This window comes from Rhinolophus sinicus, linkage group LG03, assembly GCF_036562045.2.
Source record: "Rhinolophus sinicus isolate RSC01 linkage group LG03, ASM3656204v1, whole genome shotgun sequence".
NCBI lineage: Eukaryota > Metazoa > Chordata > Mammalia > Chiroptera > Rhinolophidae > Rhinolophus > Rhinolophus sinicus.
This window is the reverse complement of record NC_133753.1, coordinates 24,556,976-24,582,064: the sequence shown is the minus strand read 5'-3', so window position 1 is coordinate 24,582,064 and position 25,089 is coordinate 24,556,976. Positions and strand designations below refer to the sequence as shown.

General features: G+C 39.9%; 2 protein-coding genes across 8 annotated transcripts in view; one reads left to right on the top strand and one right to left on the bottom strand.

The window, feature by feature from the left end:
• The window catches only part of ENTPD5 (ectonucleoside triphosphate diphosphohydrolase 5 (inactive)), a 34,294-nt gene extending 14,911 nt beyond the window's left edge, over positions 1-19,383 (bottom strand). Inside the window, exons 1-4 of one of the 4 annotated variants that reach the window (XM_074327226.1) lie at positions 5,388-5,522; positions 3,973-4,043; positions 2,167-2,448; positions 1,456-1,535 (exon numbers count right to left, since the gene is read on the bottom strand). In XM_074327226.1, coding sequence (XP_074183327.1) covers positions 1,456-1,535; positions 2,167-2,383 — 297 coding nt within the window. In that variant the 5' untranslated portion in view covers positions 2,384-2,448; positions 3,973-4,043; positions 5,388-5,522. Of the gene's footprint in view, positions 1-1,455; positions 1,536-2,166; positions 2,449-3,972; positions 4,044-5,387; positions 5,527-18,969 lie in introns of those variants that run through there. The other 3 variants (XM_019733402.2, XM_074327227.1, XM_019733401.2) reach the window with 3 other exon arrangements.
• An 81-nt stretch (positions 19,384-19,464) lies between these two features.
• BBOF1 (basal body orientation factor 1) overlaps positions 19,465-25,089 on the top strand; it is a 32,006-nt gene continuing 26,381 nt past the window's right edge. For all 4 annotated transcript variants that reach the window (XM_019733397.2, XM_074327221.1, XM_074327220.1 and 1 more), the window contains exons 1-2: positions 19,465-19,649; positions 22,591-22,819. In XM_019733397.2, the coding sequence (XP_019588956.2) occupies positions 19,591-19,649; positions 22,591-22,819 (288 nt within the window). In that variant the 5' untranslated portion in view covers positions 19,465-19,590. The remainder of the gene's footprint in view (positions 19,650-22,590; positions 22,820-25,089) is intronic.

Sequence of the window (25,089 nt, the reverse complement as noted above, 5' to 3'; positions counted from 1 at the left end):
CAAAAAGGGATGAGCCACTCAGCCAGTGAACAGTCCATATGGTGGCCCTTGTGGTCCCTCATGCTCCAGGGAGTGACAGGAGTGAGGTGGGGGCCGGGCGCTACCTCTGCTCCACAGGAGCAGAAACCTAGAGAAGCAGGCTTCTTGGAAGGAGAATCCACTTCATTTCGGGTAAGTCATAATAAAAATGATTCTTTTACAGTGTGGTCATTTTAACGGATTGTTATTTTGTCTCACATAAATTAGCTTCAGACCAGAAAGTTGAGTATCATAAAGGGAACTCAGGATTTGGAGCTGGAAGACTCGCTTGCTGGTCCTGTGGCCTAACATAGGGGCTTCCTGGGCGTGGCTTCCTCAGCTGTGAGATGGGAGATATGCCTCATACCACCGCAAAACTGTCGTGTGCATTAGATGAGGCAGACTATGTGTAGGTGCCGCACAAACACGGCTGTTACTATGCTGCCCTTTTTATGATTTCCATAAGGACAGACAGTCAGGTTCATTTTTGTGTCACCAGCACCAACATGCGTGGTACACCATAGGTGCTCAATTTATGACAAATTCAAAACCACTATTTTAAATCCACTGTTTCCCTGAGTAAACATCTATTCTGAAAACATGCTGCCTCTTAATCATCATAATAGCAACCACAACACAATCTTCTCTGAATGTCAAGTCAGTTTCTCATAATATAGTTGCTTTCAAAAGCTTTTAGTTTTCTAGCACATTTGCCATTTCATAACAGTGAGCTGAGAAAATAAACATCTTCTCAGTTCAAGTTCAAGCCATTTTTCACATCAGGTTCTCCCCTGGTTAATGATTATGCTTGTGACACTGCACAATACTGTTAAGTCTGCTACCATAGTTCAACATTCTGCCTTATTCTATTTTATTTCAGTGTGGCCTCTGACACCCTGGGTGTTACAAGCTGTGGGAACTCAAGTGTGAAATACAGTGACAAAAACCTCTCCACTCACCCTCTACTACCAAAGATTTTTGCTATCATGGGTACTTGCCTAATTTCTAGTGCACAGGCATGGTTCTGTCCTATATCCAGGCACTCCGAAATGGAGTTTACTGGGTCTACATTCCCTCAGTTGTCATGTTTACACCTCATACCCTATAGGACTTCATGTCCATCTTCTGCATCTGCATTAATCAGTGCAGCTGACGGCTTCAACTCAAACTCTTCAACAGTAAATACAAAGGGAGCAATCTCCTAAAAGATGGGTCACCCTCAATGGTCACAGTCCATTCTAGCCTCCTTCCACCAAAGCCCTAGTGGGCTCCGGGTATACAATTACTGTTAATACAGGAGATTAGTGGAAGACAGAAAACTGATCTCATGCAGGACCTCAGAATCAGTAGTGAACAGCACTGAGATATTTAATACCAGCAGTGTGGTAATGGTGTCAAAGCACTGAGAACCTAAATATCTAATTTAAAAAAACTCACCTGCTTCGGTTGATCTACAAATGCAGAAAGTCCTGGCTTCACAGAATCAAAAATTTCCCCTTCCAGAACTGGCAGCTGTCCTATTTTGTCCATGGAATAAAACAGAAGAGAGAGAACTGATTACCAGGCTAGGCTGCTTCTGACACTGGGTTCTGTACCATATGAGCTACTAGATTAACCTGCACTAGTCCAGGTAATCCCACCTGTGAGGTACGGCTTGCAAGAGCGCTGGGAGGGAACAGAGGATGACAGGCAACCTTTGAGAGTCCCTCTGTCGTTTCTCTGGTGGACACCTAGTTCCTACTCCTTTCCCTAGCTCTATATGTAACCTGAAGGTAGGACACTGGAAATTCAGAAAAGGTCACTCTTCAGGGTCTCCTCATCCCCTTCGAGGATGGCAGTGCTCCTTCTCTCAAGACTACTCCCAACAGTCTCACTATTCTGGACCCTGGAGTATCAACCATCTTTAGAGAAAAGGAAAGACAAAATACTCTTGGACACATCGGTTTCAAACTACAGCCCAGATCTCTCTTAATTTCACACTGAATTAAACCATATGTGTTCCAGTATAGTTTGGTATGTTCTCTGAAGAAAGACATTCAGTAGCCGTTGAGATTTTGTAATTCACAGCACACACTCTCAGCACGTTTCTGAGAGGAGATGCTAGAGGGTGGATTTGTTGACTCTGGCGAGGGCACCACTGGCACTGACCTGGTATCTTCTGCACAAAGGTGTAAACATGAATCCGTGTTCCAGTGCTCCCGGCATCAAACATAATCCCGTACAACGTGCTGGCACTGGCGTTGACGGGGCACATGGACGACAGGAAGACCCCCTCAAACCAAGTCTGCTGATCTCTGTGGAAGACAGTGCTGCACACACAGGATGCCACCAGCACGAGAAAGGCTGCCCCCCAGGAAGTGGCCATTCTCTTCCCAAGATGTGGTGAGTCGGCTTTTGTTGCAAGCACAGCTGCTCAAACACCTGAAGTGGCTTACAGGACAAAGACGCACAAGGTTAGACCAACTGGCCTTTTTGTTTACACCTGCCAAGGAAGAAACACCCATTACAGAAACCCCACACCTTGCTTCAAGGTGCTCCTTCTCTAATAACCAGCACAATGAGCTAGACCTGGGTGACACAGACTCTTAGCACCTCCTCTGAAGGCTATCTGGTTGCAGAAGGAAGTTGGGATTTAAAATATATTTTCCCATGCTCTACTTTTAATTGTAGTGTGTGTCTCACATACTCAAAGGCTCTCTCTGCCACCCTGCTCCTATTGTTGAGTTTAACTTTCTTCCTTCCATTTCGACAATTTGGTCTTCATCTACTAAGCCTCCCCGCCCCCCTTTCCCTCTCGTTCTTCTTTTTATAGAATAAGAAGCTTCCATTTCTGACCTAAAGTTATAAAGTTCCAAAGAAGTTACAAAGTCCCTAGCACTGCAGTGTTCACAGCCCTCAAAAACTCAGGCCACCAGACTGCCACCTGTGACCAACAGTACTGCCAATGGCACGTACGAGTACAACCCCATTTTAAGGAAATCAGTGTAACTTCAAAACACTTAAATAGACCATTGTGGTTTTTAAAACATCCTTCACAGGTTTCAGGCCATGTTATCCCCATAAAAACCTAGGGCAGATGGGCAAATTAAGAGACAGAGGTTCAATGACTTGCTGAAAGTCATAAAGCAGGTCAGTGACAAGACGCTGATCAGAAGTCAGTCTTCACTCTTGCCAACCTTTCTGTTTCCCCCGATTCCAAAGTGTCTCCCTTATGGCAACTTACTGCCTCTATTTCTTCATGTGTCCTTAAGCAAAGACGTAAAACTTAGCATTAGTGCTTAGCATTATTTGTTTTGAATTTGTTTATTATGGGAGGTTGGATACAAATGATGCTGAAAACCTACAATAAGGTCACATGAAAAATGTCTCCAGGGTAGGCTATATTTTCTCCCTGTATTAAAGAAGAATGCCATACCTATCCTCTAACATTTAAATCTTCCTTAATTGTCCCTTTGCTTAAAATAGTTTTGTCCAACTTTCATCTCTGGACTTCACCTTGTCATAGTTACTGGCTAAACAAGATTTAATTCCAAAGTCCCCCACTTATCTTACTATCTCTGGTAGAGATAAGTCTTGTTATCTCTATCAGAACACTCAGTATATTTGGAGTACACTGAGGATTCTCAATCATTCTCAAGTTTGTTGATCTCCGAGGGTTTCTTTTTATTAAAATGTGTTCCTCCTCACAGGTGACATACTACATACTAAATTAAAGTTAATTGCATTTGGAATTTAAAACTATTTAAAATAACTATAGAGTAGCTCAGTGTGGCTACAAAGGCAGAGTTAAAATTATTAGTTTGAACAGTATTCAAGGCTCAACTTCTTTCTATCTTGAAGAATGAGAGCTATTGGCTAGGAAAGGAAAATATTTAGAATCTCACACAAAGGAAACTTCATCCCAGGAAATCAACCACTGAAACAGGGCAGCTGCCTGGCCAGGTTCATACTCACATTTAAATCACTCCCTTTGGCTGATTCTTATTTTACAGCAAACAGTTAGTCACGCAGATCAATCTAAATAACTGAAAGAAGCCACCTTTCAGATTCTCTGAGTATTAACAGATTCTTGCCTATCCAGAGCTTGAAGCACATTCAACACCGGGTCCCTTTTCTCCCTCAGGAAGTGTCAGTCCCCAGCCTTCCTGATGCCACAGCAGCTTCTTCGGGGCTCACTCAGACTTTCTCTATTATCACGGTTTCTGATAAACCTCTCCAGCCTCTATTTCCATTAAACAAACACTTGTTTTTCTTCCAAAAGAGATTCCAATGAGGAAAAATGCATACTAGGTATCTGTTTTCATGGAGGGAAAACTGCAGAGTCATACCATGTGTTCAGTGTAAAACTAAACAGATTTTAAAGAAAGCAAAGAATGAAGACATAAAATGCTCCTTCTGTTCTCTACTCCCACCTTCGAACACCACTCCCAATCTCATTTTTCTTTAAGAATAGTATTAAAGGCTTACAATTCAGAGTATATAGAATAGAGCCCTAGTAACGTGACACCAGCCCGCACAGCTTGCTCCTTCACTGTTAGTATTTGCTCAAATGTCACTGTTCTCTGTGAGACTTCCTTGTTCGCTCTATTTAAAATTGCAACCCACCTGGTCACATACACGTCTCCTACCTTCCTTCCCTGTATATTTCTCCATAGCACTTCTCACTTTCTGACACACTATAGAATCGACTACTTTTCATTGTCATACTCCTGGCTCCCCGACCTTCCCCCCACCCTCCAGGTGACCTATACAAGGCAGGAATTTTTGTCTGTACTGTTCACTAATGTGCTCCTGGTGCTGGAACAGTGCAAGCACATAGTAGGTGTTGAATAAATACTCTGAAAGGATGAACAGTAATCCTATAGCTCAGGGACTGGATCTCACCCATTTAACAAGAATACAATAGCTGACTTCTTTCCAAAAGGAGATTAATTACCTACCCGTTGGAAGATCAAGATTCCAAACTTCCAAGGAAGGACTGTTTCTCCAAATGTGTCAATTATATAAAAAGTTTTATATGTTACTCAAAATAATGTAGTCAGATTTACTTTCTACAGATTGGAGATTATACATCAGTATGTTTTAATCTACTACTTTCAGAATTGGTCTTCTCAATTATCTCTTGCTTTCTATCTCCCTTTCACCCCCAACAAAGCCCTATCTTCACTTTTCTTTGAGATTTTGGTGCCAGCCAGTGTTTGTCACTATGCCCATCTTCTAAGGTCTTTTTCAGTGTATCTTTGTCTCTGTCGTAAACACTAACTCTCTCTCAGCCTCCCCAGAGCTTCACATTCTGGATTCCCTTCTTCCTGTCACCCAGAGCCTGCGAGACCACATCCCAGAGGCCCCGGGCCCGGCTGAGTGCTCACCTGCTCGTCTGCCCGTTCCCTGTGATTCCTGGCTTTCACTGGTGGTTGCCTTTTGCTCTTTGCTCCTATTTCAGCTCTTCTGAATTAAGCTAGCTTCATGAATCACATTCACCTTTGTGCTAGTCTGCACCTATGAGGCATTTTGCTAACTCATTCCCTTCTTTATCCTTCACTCCCTTATCCACCTTTTTTCTGCATACACGCTTGTCTGGTTCACCTACTTTTATGATAGTTAAGTGCCAACTTCTGTGTATAGGGCAGAAGTTGCGTAAGAAGTGAACTCTGTGTTGCTTTTATACAGGAGATTAATTACCTACTAATTAATGTTTTACATTACTTAATAATGTTATGTTTATAATTACAAATATGTAACTGTATAATGTTATTAATTCCCTAGTAATTCATGTTTTTATAACATTAGCCCCATAGTGGAGAAGTAATAATATTCCTTGATAGCTTTTATCCTTGAAATGACTTTAGAAAGCTGGGCATTGAATTGTCTAATTAATAAACATTTAATGAGTGTCTAATATATAATGGATACCGTGCTAATTTCTAGATACAAAAGAGGAATCAGATACAGGCCCATTTCTTGGGGAGACCAGCTTACTAGAAGAAACAGACAAGTAAACCAACACCTATAATGTACTGTGGTAAGTTCTCTGACAGAAATAGGTACAGGGTGTGACAGAAATGGATATAAAGGGCAAGTAACTTATCTTAGAAGGGGAAGGAGGGAGGTGGGAAAGCAGTGGTAAGCTTCAGGGATGAGAGGCCTAAGCTGGGTCCTGAAGCAGAGGTAGAAATTAACCTGGTAAACTGACACAAAGAGAATTCTGAGACATTCAAGTATTAAGAGTTCAGTATGGCTGGAATATAAAGGTGTAACAGAATAAAGAGGGCAGGTGTTATAAAGGATGGTTCTTGAGGCATTGAAACAGATTTCAAAATGAATGGACTTGTTTTTCTTGTATGTATAGTTCCGCGGTGACACTGTTATTTATGTCTTTCTATTTTGTCCCTAAATAAAATCAATATTGACTGACTTGAGTAAAAATGACACAATATTTCCCAACAGTAGAAAGTAACAGAATGGGATAGGTGACTAGAAAATTCCATCAAAGTCTGAAAACAGTGAAATGTAAAAGCACCCACTGCAAATTCTTTTGAGTTCCACATCAACGCTGGCTTTAACAAAGTTAAAAATTAAATACAAAGCAAGTTTAAAATGTAACTAGAATGAAAATGTTAAACTATAAACTAAACTATGGGAATGGATTAGTCAAGCCACCCAGAGCCTAAATTATCTAAGCAAAGCAAAACCAAGGTAGACCTAAATCTGGGAGATTTCAGCACAATGAGCAATTCCTCATTTGGGGATGTAACTTGGGACCTACATTCCCAATACCAAGGGCCAGAGTCCCGGAACACCTTGCTATCTATCTGAGGGGCGTCTAAGGTGAGGGTGCCAAGTGCTGAGCCTGGAACATGTCAGACATCAATAAATGCGTCCTGAATGGACTTGGTATAATTGGGCTGAAGATATTTGCAGAAGCACTGGGGCGGGGTGTACCCCCTTTCCCAGTGTCTTACTAAGGGTATGTATCATATCCTCAAATCCCCATTACCCTCCAAACCAGCCCATGGATAGCAGTGCTATTCCAGGAAGCCTATTTACTCACATATTAATCCATTCATTTAGCCATTCCAGGATTTATTAAGTAGCCCAATGCTACTTAACAAGTATAGTATGCAAAGATGAATCATCTTAGACCCACCCTTTAAGAGGCTGGAGTAAACAGGAAAAAAATACATGTCAATTACCTCTGTAAAGTTAAAATGTGACAAGTAGCAGTTACCATGCTCCCAAACTTCAAAGCAGGGAGAGACTACCAGCTGGGATGATAAGAGAAGGCTTTGTGAAAGAGGTGGCATTTGAGGAGGGTCCTGACAAAGGAATTAGGACAGAAGAGGAAAGCTTTTCAGGAAAAATAAACAAGTGAATCAAGACACTGATGTAGAAAAAGGGATTGGGGGGGCGCTCTGGGGAGTAGTGAGCAGATCACTAACTATAGTATAAAATAAAGTTGGAAAGGCAAATTGAAGTCAGACAGTAGAGCACCAAATACTCAGCTAAGGAGCTTAGACTTTACTCTGCAGATGATGGAAGCCACTGAAGATTTTGAGCAAGGGAGTATCACAAATATGAATCTAGCAGTTGCACGTAAGAAGGACTGGGGTAGAGAGCCCGATAATCCACACAATTGTCTAATTCTGCAAATGTTTACAGATGACTACTAAGTAATAGGTGCCAGAGAATTAAAGGTGAATAAACCTTTTTATGCAAGATATTGACTTTGGCTGAGGTGACATGTATATACAAACAACCAAACCTTTTTAAGTTAATCAGAAAAATGCTAAAGGAGCCCAAAGCACAGGACTAAATCTACCCAGAGGATTAGGAAAGGCATCATGAGATGACACTTGAACTGGACATGAAAAATGAATAGAAGTCACTGCATAAATATTAGACATGTGGACAAAAACCAGAGGGACTATAAAAAGATGAAAATAGACAGTAGGAAAATTACGGATAATTTGATTTCATTTTAAAATTTCCTCATGAGTTTTTGTCATATGGATTTGAGAAACGAAGCAAAAATAATAAATAAAAAAAGTAGAGGACCATAGCAGAGGAAGATATAGAAGAGAAGGGTTAGCATTTAATATAGAGGAAAGACTGTGGCCAAACAAAGGAACACAATCTTAGATAATAATAGCAGCTAACATTTATTGAGACCTTAATACTTGCCAAGCACTATGTTAAGTATTTTACATAGATTATCTCATTTAATCTCACAATATCACTCTATGAAGTAGGTTCTATTATTAACATCCCCAATCAATAATGAGAAAACTGACACTTAAGAAACTAATTTAAGACCTTGCAGTAGTAAGTGAAAAAAACCAGAAATCAAACTCAGATTGTTTAATTCCAGAGCCCAGTTTTACCCACTAGGTCACCCGGGAAGGGTCATCCAGTATGGCTCTAGCAAAAGACAGATATGGGGGTGGGGAAGAGAGTGTAGGGCAGAAAAACGGTCAGAGAGGAAGCTGGAAAGTCCTATTGGCATCAGAATGTGCAAGTCTTACAGTAGTTTGGTCTGTTTCCTGCTGGTTCTACCTTCGTTACATTTACAGAATCCAACCGTTTCTGGCCATTTCCATGGCTACCACCTTGGCCCGAGCCGCCATCATCTCTCATGTGATTCACTCTAATGTTGTCCTAACAGACCTCTGCTTTTAGCCTCACTCCTGTAGAATCTATTTTTAACAAACAGTCAAAGTCATCCTTTAAAAATGTCAGAGCATGTCTCTCTCTCTCCTCTGCAAAATCCAGCAATGGCTTCTCATTTCCCTCATAGCAAGGTCCCAACAACAGCCTTCATGGATCCACCTGCTCTGCCTTCCTCCCGGTTACCCCTCATCTACTGATAGTCTTCACCTTACTCACTCTCCCCACACTGACCTCTGTACTTGAATGTCACACATGCTCCTACCTTAGGGCTTTTATCTGGAACACTCTTTTCCATACATCCACTTGATAAAGTCCTGCAACTCCTTCAAAAACCTCCCTTCCTCATGCGCCCCCTGCCTCCACCTTTACTCTGATCTGCTTTTTCTTCTTTCCACACCACTTACCACATACTGACATTCTAGAGAGCTTATTTATTCTGCTTATTGTCTGTGTTCTCTGATAGAATATAAGCTCTTTGAGAGCAAGAGTCCTTTGTTTACTGATGTGGCCCAAGCAGCTAGAAGAGTGTCCAAGAAGCTGCTGAACAGAAACTGACAATAGGAATAAACTGTAAGTGACATAAAAAAGGGAGAAATAATACTTTCATAAATAGTTAAATAGATTTTTAAGAGCGAATATAATTAATGAATACCTACTCTAGTCATATTGTTTTAGGAAAAACTATAATTTTATTTTTCTGAGTCTGCTAGTTCTACAGCTAAATGGAATTTCTTTAACCACTTTCAAATAGTTAAAATTGTGATTAACTTTCTAAAGGATACTAAACATTGTTTATATTGTCCAAATTCTTTTCTATTTATTAAACCAATAAATATTTTAGGATGCTGTACATTAGTTATCTATTACTGCATGTAACAAATAACCCCAAAACTTAGTTGCTTAAAACAATAAACATCATCTCACAGTTTCTGTAGTTCAGGGATTTGAGAGTGGCTTAATTGGACATTTCTGGCTTAGGGTCTCTTATGATACTGTAGTCAAGATATAGGCTGGGGCTGCAGTCATCTGAAGGCTTGACTGAGGCTGACGACCCACCTCCAAGACAGCTCACTCAATAGTTGGCAAGCTGATGGCTGGATACTGGAAGGAAGCCTCAGCTGCTTCTCATGTGGACTCTCCACAGGCCCTGAATGTATTCACAACGTGGTGGCTGGCTTCCTCCAGGGTGGGCAATCCAAGAGAGAACAAGGCAGAAGCAGCGAAGTTTTCTGTGACTTGGCCCATATCTATCACTTTCCCCATATTCCACTGGTCATACAGACCAACCCTGAAGAAATGTGTGAGGGAACTACACAAGGGCATGAATATTAGGAGGTGAGAATCACTGGGGGCCATCTTGGAGGCTGGCCCCTGCAAATCCTATACAGTATTTGCATAATATTTTGTGTTCAGCTTTTTTTCCCCAGTGTGTGTGTGTGTGTGTGTGTATATATATATATATATATATATATATATATATATATATATATTTCTATAAGCACAGCTTACCCACTTCTTGTTTTAGGAAGTACATGTTATTCCAAAGATATTAACTCTGAAAAATTAAAAGCAATATGGACTTTTAACTTCTCTGAAAATATGTCCCACTACTTGAAGCTTTTGAATTTTTCTGTTACAGCCCCATTATTTTACTTAAAAGAATTAAAATCAGAAAAACTACAACTCATACAATGTCCTCTTTGTTCCTAAGGGTGAAAATGAATTTAAATACTTCAAATAAAAGTCAGATATTTAGGAAAGAGTAGCAATAAATGAGTCATTATATTTAAAATTATAGACATCTGTTAATAACCTAATAATAAACCTAACAGTGAATACTAAACACTAAATTAAGGAAGATATAGAGTAGAAATATTTACATTAACAGAATAGCAACTTCCTTCAAGCTACATACAGAAAAAAGTTTCTAATCATACAATGGTAGCATTAATACATAGGTACTGAAGAGATACCGTGTTTCCCCGAAAATAAGACCTAGCTGGACCATCAGTTCTAATGCGTCTTTTGGAGCAAAAATTAATACAAGGCCTGGTATATATTATACCCGGTCTTACATTATATAACACCCAGTATTATAATTATAATTATATTATATTATATAAGACCAGGGCTTATATTAATTTTTGCTCCAAAAGACACATTAGAGCTAATGGTTCGGCCAGGTCTTATTTTCGGGGAAACGCGGTATTTGGTGGAAAGAGACTGACAACGGGCACAGATTTGAAAACCACTGAAAAATTTTATAACAAACATTTTTCAAATATCAACTAAATAAGAGGTTTATTTAAAAATCAGCTTTCATTAGATCATTGCCAAGCAGCTGTAATAAGACCTGTGTGCATGGAAACTACAAGGGGAAGAGACTGAACAGGAAGAATTTCCCAATAACATGAACCATCTCACGCTGGTGGGGAGGGGAGGATTCTTACCCCAGGGTTCAATCCACATCTGACCCCAGTGCCCAAAGACTCACAGATCAGAAGGCTCATTCGTATCTTTTAAGGTCCCTACAACCCTAAGATCAAATATTCTAACTCCCAATAAAGGAATTAGAATTGATGCATTGGTAGTTACCAACAAACGTAAAATTCTTTCCTATAAACGGGTCACTTATTTCTGTACTTTATTACATTTCAATCAAAACGTCATTAGACAAGTGTGAAAAAGGTCCGTTCTGTACAATGAAACCATTTGGGTGTTATGTTAAAACGAGATCAGGCAGTGCTTGACTTCATTTTGCATTGTTTTAGGCTTGACTTAGCTACAAGAATCACTGCATGGAAGCTGTTGCTGCTGCTGCCTCTCTTCTTCACCAGCCACAAAGCCTTTCCTTAAGAGTGAAAGTCCTTTAGATTAAGAAAATACTGTCAATCAGGAAGGGATTAATAGTGCCCCAATGAGCAAATACAATAAAAACCCAAGGTAATAAATGATCTTCGCCTCCAAACCCATATCCATTGTGGGAGGTACCTATTGCAGAAGAGTAATTATAAGGATCAGTGCCATATGTCACTGTTTATATTGGAGTTTGTGGGAACAAGTGAAAACATGTTTTCCTTTTCTTGTTATCAACCAAAAAATAGCTACTGCTTCAAACATGTGAAATTGAAAATGAAAAATATGAGAAAGACTGAAATATTACAATGATACCTCATGTATAAAGCAAGGAATGTTTCCACATAAGTACATTTCCTCAGATGTCTTTAAGATGCTCCTCCTGTAAATACCATAACACTTATTTTAACAATGGTAAAAATGTTTCTAATGTGACATTTTACTTATGATTTAGGGTCATGATTATGATCATCAGTTACATTTTTCTGTAAACTTGGGATGCTTCCAAGGGCTACTAGTCGGTAGGACTGTTTGCCATTCTGCCACTAAACCGTCCTATTACTACGCTTTCTGAGCTGGTCTTGACACCATGCTATCTGTTCTCACTGATCAGTGCTGTGATGTGCCTGACTCCTTCAATAAGCTGCCACCATCTAAATTTTAAAAACCTTTGGGTAGTGAATCGGAGCCATATTTATTAGACTCTTATGTCAACTTATGCAGTGAGGACCTCTCCAACAGAATAAGGGTTGTGAACCTTGTGACAGCTCTTTTAGTGGCTTGTAGATGCTTTTCCATTGATTGTGAACTCTCAGCTTGGAATAAGAAAGCAGAATTTGCAGAAATCTGACCTATGAATAAGTGGGGTATTACTTTATATCAGCTACTTTAACATTTTTTCCTTTCCCTTCTGGACTTTCCCTGTTTCCTTCAACTAATGTCACTTTTTCAACCTGTAGATGGACATGGAGACTCACAAGAGCAAAATTCTCTCTTTTCTCTCTGGTCAGTCTGCCGATTTTTGATATAGTTATCACTTTTCACATTTGTTTTTAATCTGTTCAGGCTTTGGAAACCAGATCACTAAGCTCATCTCCTGACTTACAGTCTAGTACTCTTGGGCTCTTTCTCCTATTCTATACTTTGTTCTCATTCAAACTACAACTGCAGTCACTCTTATAAAATCACTTGTTTATAAATCAGCAACAGCAAACAGGGGCAAGTCATATTCCCTCTAAAAGCTAGTGTATATTTTTGTGTAAATACATGTATGTAAACATATGAGGGGGCAGTGATTAAAGAGCTAATCCATAAACAAAGTGCATAAAACCTATATTATGCACTGTGAGGGTATTTTTTGGCTGTGAAGAACTCAAATACCAGTTATGTGTTCCTAGTGATCAAGAATAGCCACTTACTATTACATGTATGAGTATGTGGTTAAAAGGGACCAAACCAATCCCAGCCCTAGATACACATCCACAAGAACAGAAAACAGGGACTCAAACAAATTATTTCCATGCCAATGTTCACTGTATTATTATTCACAACAGAAGATGAACCCAAAGAGGTCCACAGCAAGGCACATCACAATTAAAATGCCAAAGATTAAAGACAAAGAGAGAATCTTAAAGGCAGCAAGAGAAAAGCAGTTACCTACAAGGGAGCTCCCATAAGACTGCCAGCTGATTTCTCAACAGAAACTTTGCAAGCCAAAAGGGACTGGCATGAAATATTCAGTGATGAAAAGCAAGGACCTATTACCAAGATTACTCTAACCATCAAAGTTATCATTTAGAATCAAAGAAGAGATAAAGAGTTTCCCAGACAAGAAAAAGCTAAAGGAATTCATCACCACCAAACCAGTATTACAAGGACTATTAGACAGACATCTTTAAGAAGAAAAAAGTAAAAAGGCAAAAAATATGAATAAAATGGCAATAACTATATACCTATCAATAATTACTTAAAATGTAAATGAATTAAATGCTCTAATCAAAAGACATAGTGTGGATGAATGGATAACAAAACAAGACCTACACATATGCTGCCTACAAGAAAATCACTTCAGATAGAAAGACACACATACAGACTGAAAGTAAAGGGATAGAAAAAGATATTTCATGCAAATGAAAATGAAAAAAAAAAACTAGAGTAGCAATGCTTGAATCAGATAAAATAGATTTTATAACAAGAGACAAAGAAGGACCTAGCAATTCCACTTCTGGGTATTTATCTGAAGAAACCCAAAACACTAATTCGAAAACACATATGCACCCCAGTGTTCACTGCAGCGCTATTTACAATAGCCAAGATATGGAAGCAACCTAAGTGACCATCGATAGATGAATGGATAAAGAAATGGTACATATATACAAAAAGAAAGAAATCTTGCCATTTGAAACAACACAGATGGACCTAGAGGGTATTATGGTAAGTGAAATAACAGAAAGACAAATACTAAATGTTTTCACTTCTACATGCAATCTAAAAAACAAAATAAACAAACAAAACAGAAACAAACTCATACACACAGAGAATATTTTGATAGTTGCCAGATAGTAGGATGGGGGGAGATGGGAGAAAAAGGGGATGGGATTAAGCTGTACAAATTGCCAGTTATAAAAATAGTCATGGGGATGTAAAGTACAGCATAAGGAATATAGTCAATAATATTGTCATCACTATGTATGGTGTCAGATGAGTACTAGACTTATTGGGTGATCACTTTATAAGTTATATAAATGTCAAATCATTACGTTGTACACAGAAAACTAATATTGTACGTCAACTGTAATTGAAAAATAAATTTTTTTTAAAGTTTTTATTTTAAAGAAAAAAGCACTTCTCCAGGTATTCACTTGGAATCCTAGGACAGAATGAACAGAGTATCTACCCCAAAGCATGCAATCTTGACAGCATTTCATTAAGTTTTCCTTTTAAAAACACTGAACTCAAAATGAGACACTTCAAACTGGCATCTCCAAATGTTCGCCTTCCTTGGCATCCCTACCCCATACACACAGGGAGGGTTAAATAAATAGATACCCTTTCTAATTTCCTGTTTCTATAATATTAGTGGCACCACAAATTTCCTAATTCCTAACTCAAAATCTTCATCATCTTTGAATTTTCCTTTCATGCCTTCTATACTCCAATCCGTTATCAAGGACTGGTGACTTTTCCTTTGCAATATCTTTCTCTTTTTTTTCCTCCTAGTCCCCCTGAATTTAGATTCCAGCCTTTATAACTTCAGACTTGAACTATCATAGCCTATTAACCAGTCTTCTAGTCACCAATGTCTCTATCCTCAAATCCATATACTACCATCATCCTAAAATGTTGTTTTCATCATTTTCCCACTAGATTGTAACCCACATCATGGCAGGGACTCATTCATCTTTAAACACTGTATAACCTGGCATATGTTTAATCAAATTTTTTGAATGAATTAATGAATACATAAATCACATCACTCTCCTTCTCAAAACTTTAATTTCCCACGGTCTACAATGAAAGTTACACACTCAAATATCTAAATACCTACTGGGGCCAAGCATGAAATGTGAGTGAGTAAAGGTGTGTGTAAAACAACAGGAAGTGGTGGGTACTGAGGCAAACTGGAGAGCACATATCATCTAAAGGGGCAGCTGCTTGCTGTTTCCACAAATTGCTGGCATGATGAAACATAGGCCCAGTATTGCCAGGTCTTCTGGTTTTTCAACGTGAGTTGAAAGCACCTATTTCTACATAGAATCTGGTTTTTAAATAGTGACAACCAACTCCACTTAGTTAAAACTACTGACTCCATTTAGGTAAAAAACAAAGCCTCAAAACACTGGGCAGGCCAAATAGAATACATTTATGGGCCAAATGCAGCCCTCAAATCACAAGTTGATGACTCTGCTCTGTAGAATAGAAGAGGAACACCTTGCCTAACATTCCAAATCCTTCACTGTGAATTCTGAGGCCACCCTGCCAAAGTTTTTTGTCCACTACTTCCATAGAAGAACCCTCTGCTTTGGCGCAGCAGTTGTCAAACTTCAGCGTGCCACCTGGAGGGCTTGTTAAAACACAGATTGCTAGGCCTCACTGCCCGCATTTCCAATCCAGGTAGCAAGCAGGGTCTGAGAACCTGAATTTCTAACAGGAAATGCTGGTGCTATTGGTCTGTGGACCACACTTCGAGAACCACTGCTCTAGTTAAATTACTCCTACTCTCAGGCACACACTGAATTTTGCTCACATTGTTCTACCTCCCCAGAAAGCCTTCCCTCTTCCTTTCAGCCCACCTCCTTCTGTAAACTTTGACTATGACAGTCCTTCCATGCCTCCAAATTCCTGTAGCACTTAGGAGCCATGCCATCTCCCCTTTACCCATCACTGTTTAGTGTCTTTTCCTGTTAACTGGTTACTGGTGCCAATGAGGTTGTGTATTCTCAGAGACCAATGGCCAGGTCAACACTTGCATACACCTGACTGTAAGCCACTTAAAAGTAGGGGTCCTGTCTTGTCCCTCACCATATCCCTCAAGCTGTAAAAAAGCCTGGTATACAGTTGGTACTCACTAAACAGTTCCTAAGTGAACATTTGACAGATCCATGAAATGAATGTGCAGATAAGTGGGGTTGAAATTTGGGTACATAAATTTTCTTAGAGAACTTTTAGTTCTGTGTAATGGTTTGGTCAGGATGGAAAACTAATAAAAATGTGATATTTTGCAATAAATTGCCAATAGGTAACAATTATCTGTAGCAACACATTTTGTACATAAATAAAACAGTGAATGTTTAAAAATCTGATTTAAAAATTGCTAAGAATAAATCCTTGATCTCCAGGATTTCTTACCACTCAGGGATGTAAACTAGTCATAATATCACAAGATGAAATTAATAGAATTCTATATTTGCACAATATGCAATAAAAAAATTAAGATGAAAGTAATTAATTCCCCATCATATTCAGAAATAGTGATCAGTCCTTTTAGATACAGTTTGGATGATAATATATTTATCCAGGATTCCAAAGGCTATGTGAAAACAAAATTAAAAGCTGTTCGTCTATCATTTCTTCCAGCTATAGAGTAGCACCTGCTATCAAGTGATTTATGAGTAGAAACTTGGTCTCCAAGCTAAATCAGAATAAAGCCACAGAAGACTTTATAGAGCAAACCCAATTTTGGAACTACTGGAAGAAAAAATTAGAAAATACTACATATTTTGATAAATAGCCCTAAGTTCTTATTTGGCTTTTTTTTTTTTTTTAACAACTCCACACTTGATGGTATTACAATCAATGAAATAAGAGAAAAATTAACATCATTTGGCAAAGACAGAGAATCCAATTCCGAAACAAAACAAAACCAAACCCCACGAGCATATGAAGCATATTTACAGCTTTAAGCTAGCAGATGTCACCTTACATCCGGATATTCGCCTTATCTACCAGGACCATAATGCTCTTGTTTGCATGAAGATTCAGCCAAGACAACCACAGACGGTATCGAAGCTGACCAAGAACTATTCAAACTGAGCAAAAAAATAAAAATAAAAAAAATTACAAAGCCAAGTTAACAAAAATACTAAGTGGCTTATTCCAAGTTTTAAAATCATTAGCATTCTAAACAATGAAACAAATTTATTCAGTAAAATAATCCTGAAATTTCATAGTAAAACTACCTGCCAGAATTATGGAAAGAAATGCTATCAGATGAATTGCTAAATAGCAACTTCCTACTCTACTATTTGTACCAGCAGATGTTTCTTACTAACAGATGACTGAATAATAACATCCAGTTCTTTGGTAGAGAATGTGGAGGTTCAGAAGACTAGATTCTAGGGCCGGCCCGGTGGCTCAGGCGGTTAGAGCTCCATGCTCCTAACTCCGAAGGCTGCCGGTTCGATTACCACATGGGCCCGTGGGCTCTCAACCATAAGGCTGCCGGTTCGACTCCCACAAGGGATGGTGGGCTGTGCCCCCTGCAACTAGAACCATAAGGTTGCCGGTTCGACTCCCACAAGGGATGGTGGGCTGTGCCCCCTGCAACTAGCAACAGCAACAGGACCTGGAGTTGAGCTGCGCCCTCCACAACTAAGACTGAAAGGACAACAACTTGACTTGAAAAAATAAAAAGTCCTGAAGTACATACCGTTCCCCAATAAAGTCCTGTTCCCCTTCCCCAATAAAATCTTTAAAAAAAAAAAAAAGACGACGACGACTAGATTCTAGAACCACCTCTACTACACTATGAATCTGGGCATTTCTCTTAGCCATATTCATACCACAACAGTTCTAACTACAAAACCAAATTTACAGTTAATAAAAATGTTGTATAATAAAATAACTATAAAGTACATACTATAAAGTATTATGCTCATATTAAGAAATAATCTTGTTACAGTCAAATTGTCATGTTTATAAACAAATAGTCTTGGAATGACTTTCATGTTATACAGTTACCAATTTTTAGAATGTATTCCAAATATAGCCTGTGACAGAAGATGCCCTACCCTCTCTTTTCTGCAAGTTATCAATAGGGTGCATTTTCAGAACCTTAGACATACAAAATTGATCCTAACTTTATAGATTTCCTATCAGAGGAAACCCCTTCAATGTATGGTGATTCCACCATGGACCCACATAAGCGTGACATACAAAAAAGGGGGAAATGCACCAGAAATAGATTAAGCCACGATCATGCCAGAAGACGGTATGTCTAAGAAGATTTTCAGGGCTCATTAATAAATCAGAATTTTCCCCTCTAACCACAGAATTCAGAAACTAGGTAAGTGAAAAAGAGGGGCTGGAAGAGAGCATCGAAGGTTAAATACCTCTGAAAGGGATGTAGGGATTAAGATCTCCCCCAGGGAAATCGAGAGGAAGGATGAACAATGAAGTTCTTAAAAGAAATTTTAAATTCAATTTGAAACGGAGGATGACGCACAGCTGAGCTTCAATTACAAGTTTCCTATTGCATTGGCACCCAGCATTCCCCACCTGCCTTAACGACTCACTAACTCGCGCTGAATGAAGGCATGCATAATCGCAGAGCTCCTCCTCTGAAAAAGAATACTTTTTCGAGTACTCCTCTTCACAGGTGTGCTCAGGAAAGAAAAAACACACACCCCAAAAGGCAAGAACTTTCAACTTTATGCAACTTACAGGTAAAAGGGGCTGCGGACGCAGAGATATTAGCAAATGGGAATCCCTGGCCCGTTCTGCGCGGGCAGCGTCGGCCACACAGGACAGAACGGGGCCCAGGGCCTGACTCCAGGACTCGCCTCGAGCCCCGTAGTCTGTCCCACCCCAGGTGGCATCACAGTCTCCTCGTCCGGCTCCCGGACGCCAGGTCGCCCGCGCTCACTGCCCCGCGGAGGCTGTCTGTCTAACCCCAACCACCGCCCTCCTAAAAGTCCTCCATCGCCTCACCAAAAAATGTGTGGCCCGGGAAGTCCACTACGTGCGCCATCCCTTACAGAATGAGCAAGTTAGAAGCCAGGACAGGGAAAAGGAAACCAAACGAGTCCGGGTAGGTTCGAGAGAGGCTGAGTCGGAGCAGGAGCGAAAGCCAGGCGGCAGCGGCCACGCAGGCTGAGGCGTGAGGAAACGCGAGGACTCGCCGACGAGGAACAGTGCAAAACCCGCGGGGCGGGCGGATCCGTAAGACAGCAAGTCCGGACCTCGCACCGCTGGAGACGCCCGGTCGGCAGGACGTCGCACCGCCGCCCTGGATTAGCCCGCTCCGATCTCCCCGTCCGACTCCGGGGCAGGCTCTGGAGCCTCCAAGGCTCACACACTCACCGCAAGCGCCGCCCCGGCGCGGCCGCCCGCCGCCCTCGGAGCGACCTCCGCCCCGCCCTCCGCGCCCCGCCCGCGGAGGCTCCACGCGGCGGCGTCGGGGGCCACGTAACGGCGCATGCGCTCTCCGTGCGCTGGCAACAGCCCGGGCGGAACGTTACTAGCTCGGCGTGCAGGTTTCCTTAGAGACGGAGCCGGGCCGGGCGGCCCCGGAGACCCTGCGGCTACAGCCGGGCCGTTGGAGAAGCCAAGATGCCGTCGAAGAGAAAGGACAAAAGGAAAGGCGAGAGCAAAGGCAAAGACAACGAGAAGTAAGGAGAAGCCACCCTGGTGTCCCCTCTTCCTGGGCCTACCCTCCGGGGTCGGGTCTGAGGACCGCCTGACGCAGGGGTTGGCTGTGTCACCTTTCCTCCTGGACCCTCCTGGACCCATCGCGACCCACGTCTCACTCTTCCTGATTCTGAGAAGGACAGTGCCCATTGTTCAAAAATTCCCCGAAATGCATGCCAAATCCTATTGCCTCGACTAAGACAATAGAGTGTCAGATTTGGGACGCTGAAGTAATTTAGACACAGCACCTGCCTGTGTGTAATGCATTAATGATGGAGGCAGATAAGTTCCCAAAGAATAGAAGTAACACAGGATTGAATTAAATAGGCACTAGTAAAGGAACAAAGAACAGAACGAGGAGGAAGAGTTCTGACACAGAAGTGAAGGTCAGGGTAACATTTCTTGGGATATTGGAGGTGCTCTAGACCAGCGATGTCCAATAGGGTAGTCACCTGCCATGTGTGGCAATTAAATTAAAATTAATTAAAATAAAAAATTCAGGTCCTCAGTTGTACTAGCCACATTTCACATGCTCACTAGGCACATATGAGTAGTGATGACTATATTGGATAGCCCAGATATGGAACATTTCCATCCTCACAGAAAGTTCTATTAGACAGCACTGCTCTAGACCAGTGGTTCATAACCCAGGGCGATTTCACCTTCCAGGGGACATTTGGCAATATCTGTAGACATTTTTGGTTGTCACATCTGGGGATGTGTGTTACTGGCGTCTAGTGAGTAGAGACCAAGGATGCTGTTTAACATCCTCCAATGCACAGGACAACCCCCTACCCCCACCCCCAACAAAGAATTATTTAGCTCTGAATGTCTGTAGTGCCAGGGTTGGGAAACCCTGCTCAAGACTATAAACTTCTGTAGAATAGGCATCTAGCAGAGAGCCTGGAGCATAGCAGATGCTTAATATTTGCTCAATAAACAAATTAAGGTGTCTGCTTGTATATGCTTCAACTTGGATGTTTTTTCCACAAGAACTGTGCTCTGGGTTCATTCATTCTAGTCTGAGAGAGTTCTGCTATGTGGTTGAGATGATCTTGAACATCTAAATGATGATTGAAGTAGTTCTTTGGGCCTGTTAAGGATTACATTTGGTTCCAAGGAAATCCTAAAAGGTTTGACCAAATTGGGTAATTGTTCAGATTTCCCCAAACTGATTCAAACCCCTGAAGTGATACTGCTCTAGCACCAACCCTTTGCAGGTTTAGAGTTGCTGCTCTATTGCCACTAGACCTGTTGGGTGACCCTGGTGGTTCCTAGTCATACCTGGTGTCCAACAACACTATGGAAGCATGAGGGAATCCCCCACACTTGTAAAATTTGTGAAGTCAGTTGTTTAAGAGAGCAATACATGTTCAGTACAAAAAGTTTAGGAAATACGCAAAGTCAAAGGAGGAAACAAAAATCCCCTCTAATCCCATCATCTAAAGATAAGCACTGCTATCATTTTGGGACATTCTTTTTCTTCTTTATAAAATGATAGACCAATGTACATACTTATTTGTAGCTTCCCCCCATGTATTAATGTAAGTATTCTTCTATGGTGTTTTTTCTTTTACATAACTGCATAAAAGTTAGTCCACTTTTTAAAAGTGCCAAGGGCTTATCACATTCTTGAAACGCACTAGCATATGCTTTCTATTTTTGACCATGCATCTACAATACACGTATCAACAATGAGCAACATTGAGGGTGACAGACCTCTTATTCCTGGGATTTTCCATGACTCATGGAAACAAACCCTGTTTTGTTTCTACCACCAGTATTAGTGGTCCTTCCATGAGAAGTCCTGTCAGATTTCTTGCATCAACCACTCTGAGCAGGTTAGACTTGATAACTTCAGATAGCGATTGGATGACTGTAGCAAGGCAGTCTATCACTACTGCCTAAATCGTGCTGGAAAGGGAGGTCAACAGCTGTTAACAGGCTGGGGCAGTTGGGGGTGGGGCTGGCCTTAATTTGTAGAGAACAAAAGGTGAGCATGGGACTAGAAAGGGGTCAAGAACCAGGAATTGAGGAGTGGGGATGGAGGGTGACAGTATAGAAAGGTCCACACATTCTTATGTGTGAAAATATTTAGAATTCAAATAATGGGTGAAATCTTCTTAGTTATTATCTAAATATATATCCAGTGCCTATCGTATGTAAGGGGTAGTGTTTTGTTAATGCTCATACACTAAATATTTTGAAAAATCTCCCCTTTTATCATTTTAATCTTTGAAGCCATTCTTTATTATTGTTTTAAAATTTCCTCTTCACCTCTGTATAAATGATTATGGTTTGTTTGTCAGCAATCCTTAAACCCTGATGCATTATGGCGCCAGCAGATAAAGTATTTAACATACTTGCCCTAATGACTTGATCTTTTGTCCAAGGCCTATCAAAAACAACACAAAACAAAAACAAAACCCAAAACAACCTAAAACAAAAACAAAACTGGGGTTGGGATGGGTGGAAGGTTACGGAAATATGGACTTCAAGTTGTAGTTACAGTACAAATGTATCATGCAGAAGAGGAACTAAGGTAATGCATTTGCAGTGGAGCGAGCCAAAGATTAAGATGGAGCGAGTAGGAATAGAAAAGACAGTACAAATACGAGCTAATCAAAGAAGTAAATGAAAAGATGTGAAAGCTTTTTGAAATGAATTTGACTTATCATGCCTTTTCTCTTTGTTTTCCCAGTCCTTTAGAGTTACGCTTTAAAGCTCCCCTATTCCAGGAAGAAGCACCTACTAAATTAACTCCCTTACCAAGTAAATAGGTATTTCTTATTAACTAATTTATCCAATAATATTTGCTCATATGGGCCACGCAATACCAAACAAAACAAATGATAATAGAGAGATGTAATATTATTATAGTAGAGAATAGTTACATGCTATCAATGTCCTCTTCCCATGTAGGAAGACAGTAAAAATTGATGAATCTGCAGTGGAGAGAGCCAAGGCCAACGCTTCCCTTTGGGAGGCCCGGCTGGAAGTCACAGAACTCTCTAGGATTGAGTACCGTGATGTTTCCCGGAGACTTGCCGAAACTAATGAGGACTTAAAGAAACAGCAGTATAAAATGGAGAAAGACACAATGTCTGTATTAAGCTACCTGAAGAAGCAGGATCAGGAGAAAGATAATATGGTAGGTAGGTAGAAACACTCCTGAGCCTCAATAACTACCTTTGTGTCATTATGTATTTTAAGGATTTTAATTCCTTGAAATCTTATCATATGGTTAAGACAATTCGGTTGACTTTAACTCTCCTTGAAGCAGGACGCTGTTTCAGAATGACGTTACTGTCATAACTGGCTCTTATTTTCCCTTCTTGTCCCATGTTCTCTTGTCTAAAACAGATTGATGATCGTAAGGGAACATTTTGATCCATTTTATTTTAAGGACAAGAACATGGTATATGATCTATATATCTTTTGATATTGATGCATAGTTTTAATGATTTGTAAAGTAACTCACTGATAATTCATGATCACATGATTATGAACCCAGCAAGTTGATCTTGAGTTTATCTTATTGTACCTTATTTAAAGGTTTGAGAGTAAAGCTGTTATTTTAAATCTGGAAGAAAAAGGGATGGGAACTAACATTTTGTCGCCCTGTTTTGTGCCTGGCACTTTGCTAGGTACTTTATCTCTGTTATTTAGTCCTTTTAATAACCCGATGTAGCTGTTGTAAAGGCAAGCGGAATGTTTTATCATGATTTTGCTTCAGCAACTTTGGGACAAATTAAAAGTCCTAAATTCTGGGGGGAAAAACAACCCATGTAGCTACAATATTGCCATTCCCATTTGTTCTACAGATGAAGAAAGTAACTCTCAGAAAGGACAGGTATCTTGCCCAAAGTCACATAGCTAGTAGGTGTTAAAGTGGAATTTAGGTGGAACTACAAATTCTTCTTTTCCCATCTGCCTCTATGAACCCCCTGGAAATCCAAGGAAATTTCCACCATGCTGAGGATGATGTGCTTCATTCCCATGTATGTTTTTGTACTTTTACTATTTATCATGTATCTACAACAAAACATACGGAAGTCTTGTTTTAAATTCTACATTAGTAGTATCATATTGTACATGTCTTTGGCAACTAGTTTTTTTTACACAACATCATGTTTTTGTGGTATACTCAAAAAATCACATGATGACAGTCCATTTTTAAAAAATTTGTAGAGCATGCTTTATTTTTTCATTTATTCTTAACTGCTTTATAATATTCTATACCCCCCTGTGGGTCAGTTAGATTCCATTTTTGTGTTATTACAAACATTCAGTGAACATTCTTCTGTATGTCTGCATGTGCCCATGTGTGAGAGGTTCTCTAGAGTAGGCACTTAGACATTAAATTACTATATTATGGGGCATGCATAATTTCAACTTCACAGGAGTTTAAATTGAGTTACACAGAGGTTATAGCAATTTATACTGTCATAAGTGGTGTATTAGAGTGAGTTCCTGTTGCCCACATTTTTGTTAATACTTGATATTATACTTAATAATTTTTGCTTAATTTTATGGGTATAAATTGGTATCCCAGTGTTTTAATTTGTATTTTTCTGATTAATCGCTTGAACATCTTCTGTATGTTCCTTCTCCCATTTATTATTGTTTATTTATGTTTGCTTCAGTACACATATAAACAAATATTGGAGTGATGCAAAGCATGGCTTCTACATAAAGGTAACATGCACATTCATGAATCACTCTATACTTTTTTAAATGCCACCTTTTCAGTGAGACCTTCCTTACTGCCCTCTTTAAAATTAAAACTGCTCCCTTGTTTTATTGTCTTTGTCATATTTGTTACTTTCCACCATATGCTGTATGCATGTTACTTATGCATTTGTTTATTGTCCCCTTTCCTGATTAGAATGAAACCTCTCAGAAGTAAATAATTTTGAAGTCTTAAAAATTATTGTTCAGTGCTGTATCTCCAGCACCTAGTATGGGACTGGCACATAATAGACATTCGTTAAAATATGTTTGCATGCTTGAGTGAATGGCTTGTGAGTGTACTGATGCTTTGAAAAAGTTAATAGCAATCAAAATTAAGTTCACGATGAGGGGCAGCCGATTAGCTCAGTTGGTTGGCGTGCGGTGTTCTTAACAACAAAGTTGTTGGTTTGATCCCCACATGGGACAGTGAGCTGCACCTTCCACAACTAGATTGAAACAAGTACTTTACTTGAAGCTGATGGGTCCTGTAAAAACACACTTAAATAATTAAAAGTTTTAAAAAAATTAAGTTCAAAATGATACTGAAAGCATATTAGAGAAATCAGACAACTGGATACTTGTGTGGATTTTTCTGTATTTTATTAAAGTATAATTTTTGTGCATTAATGTTACTTTTTTTACCTTCTTTCCTAGGCAATTTATGTTTTTAAAATTACTTTTTGAATA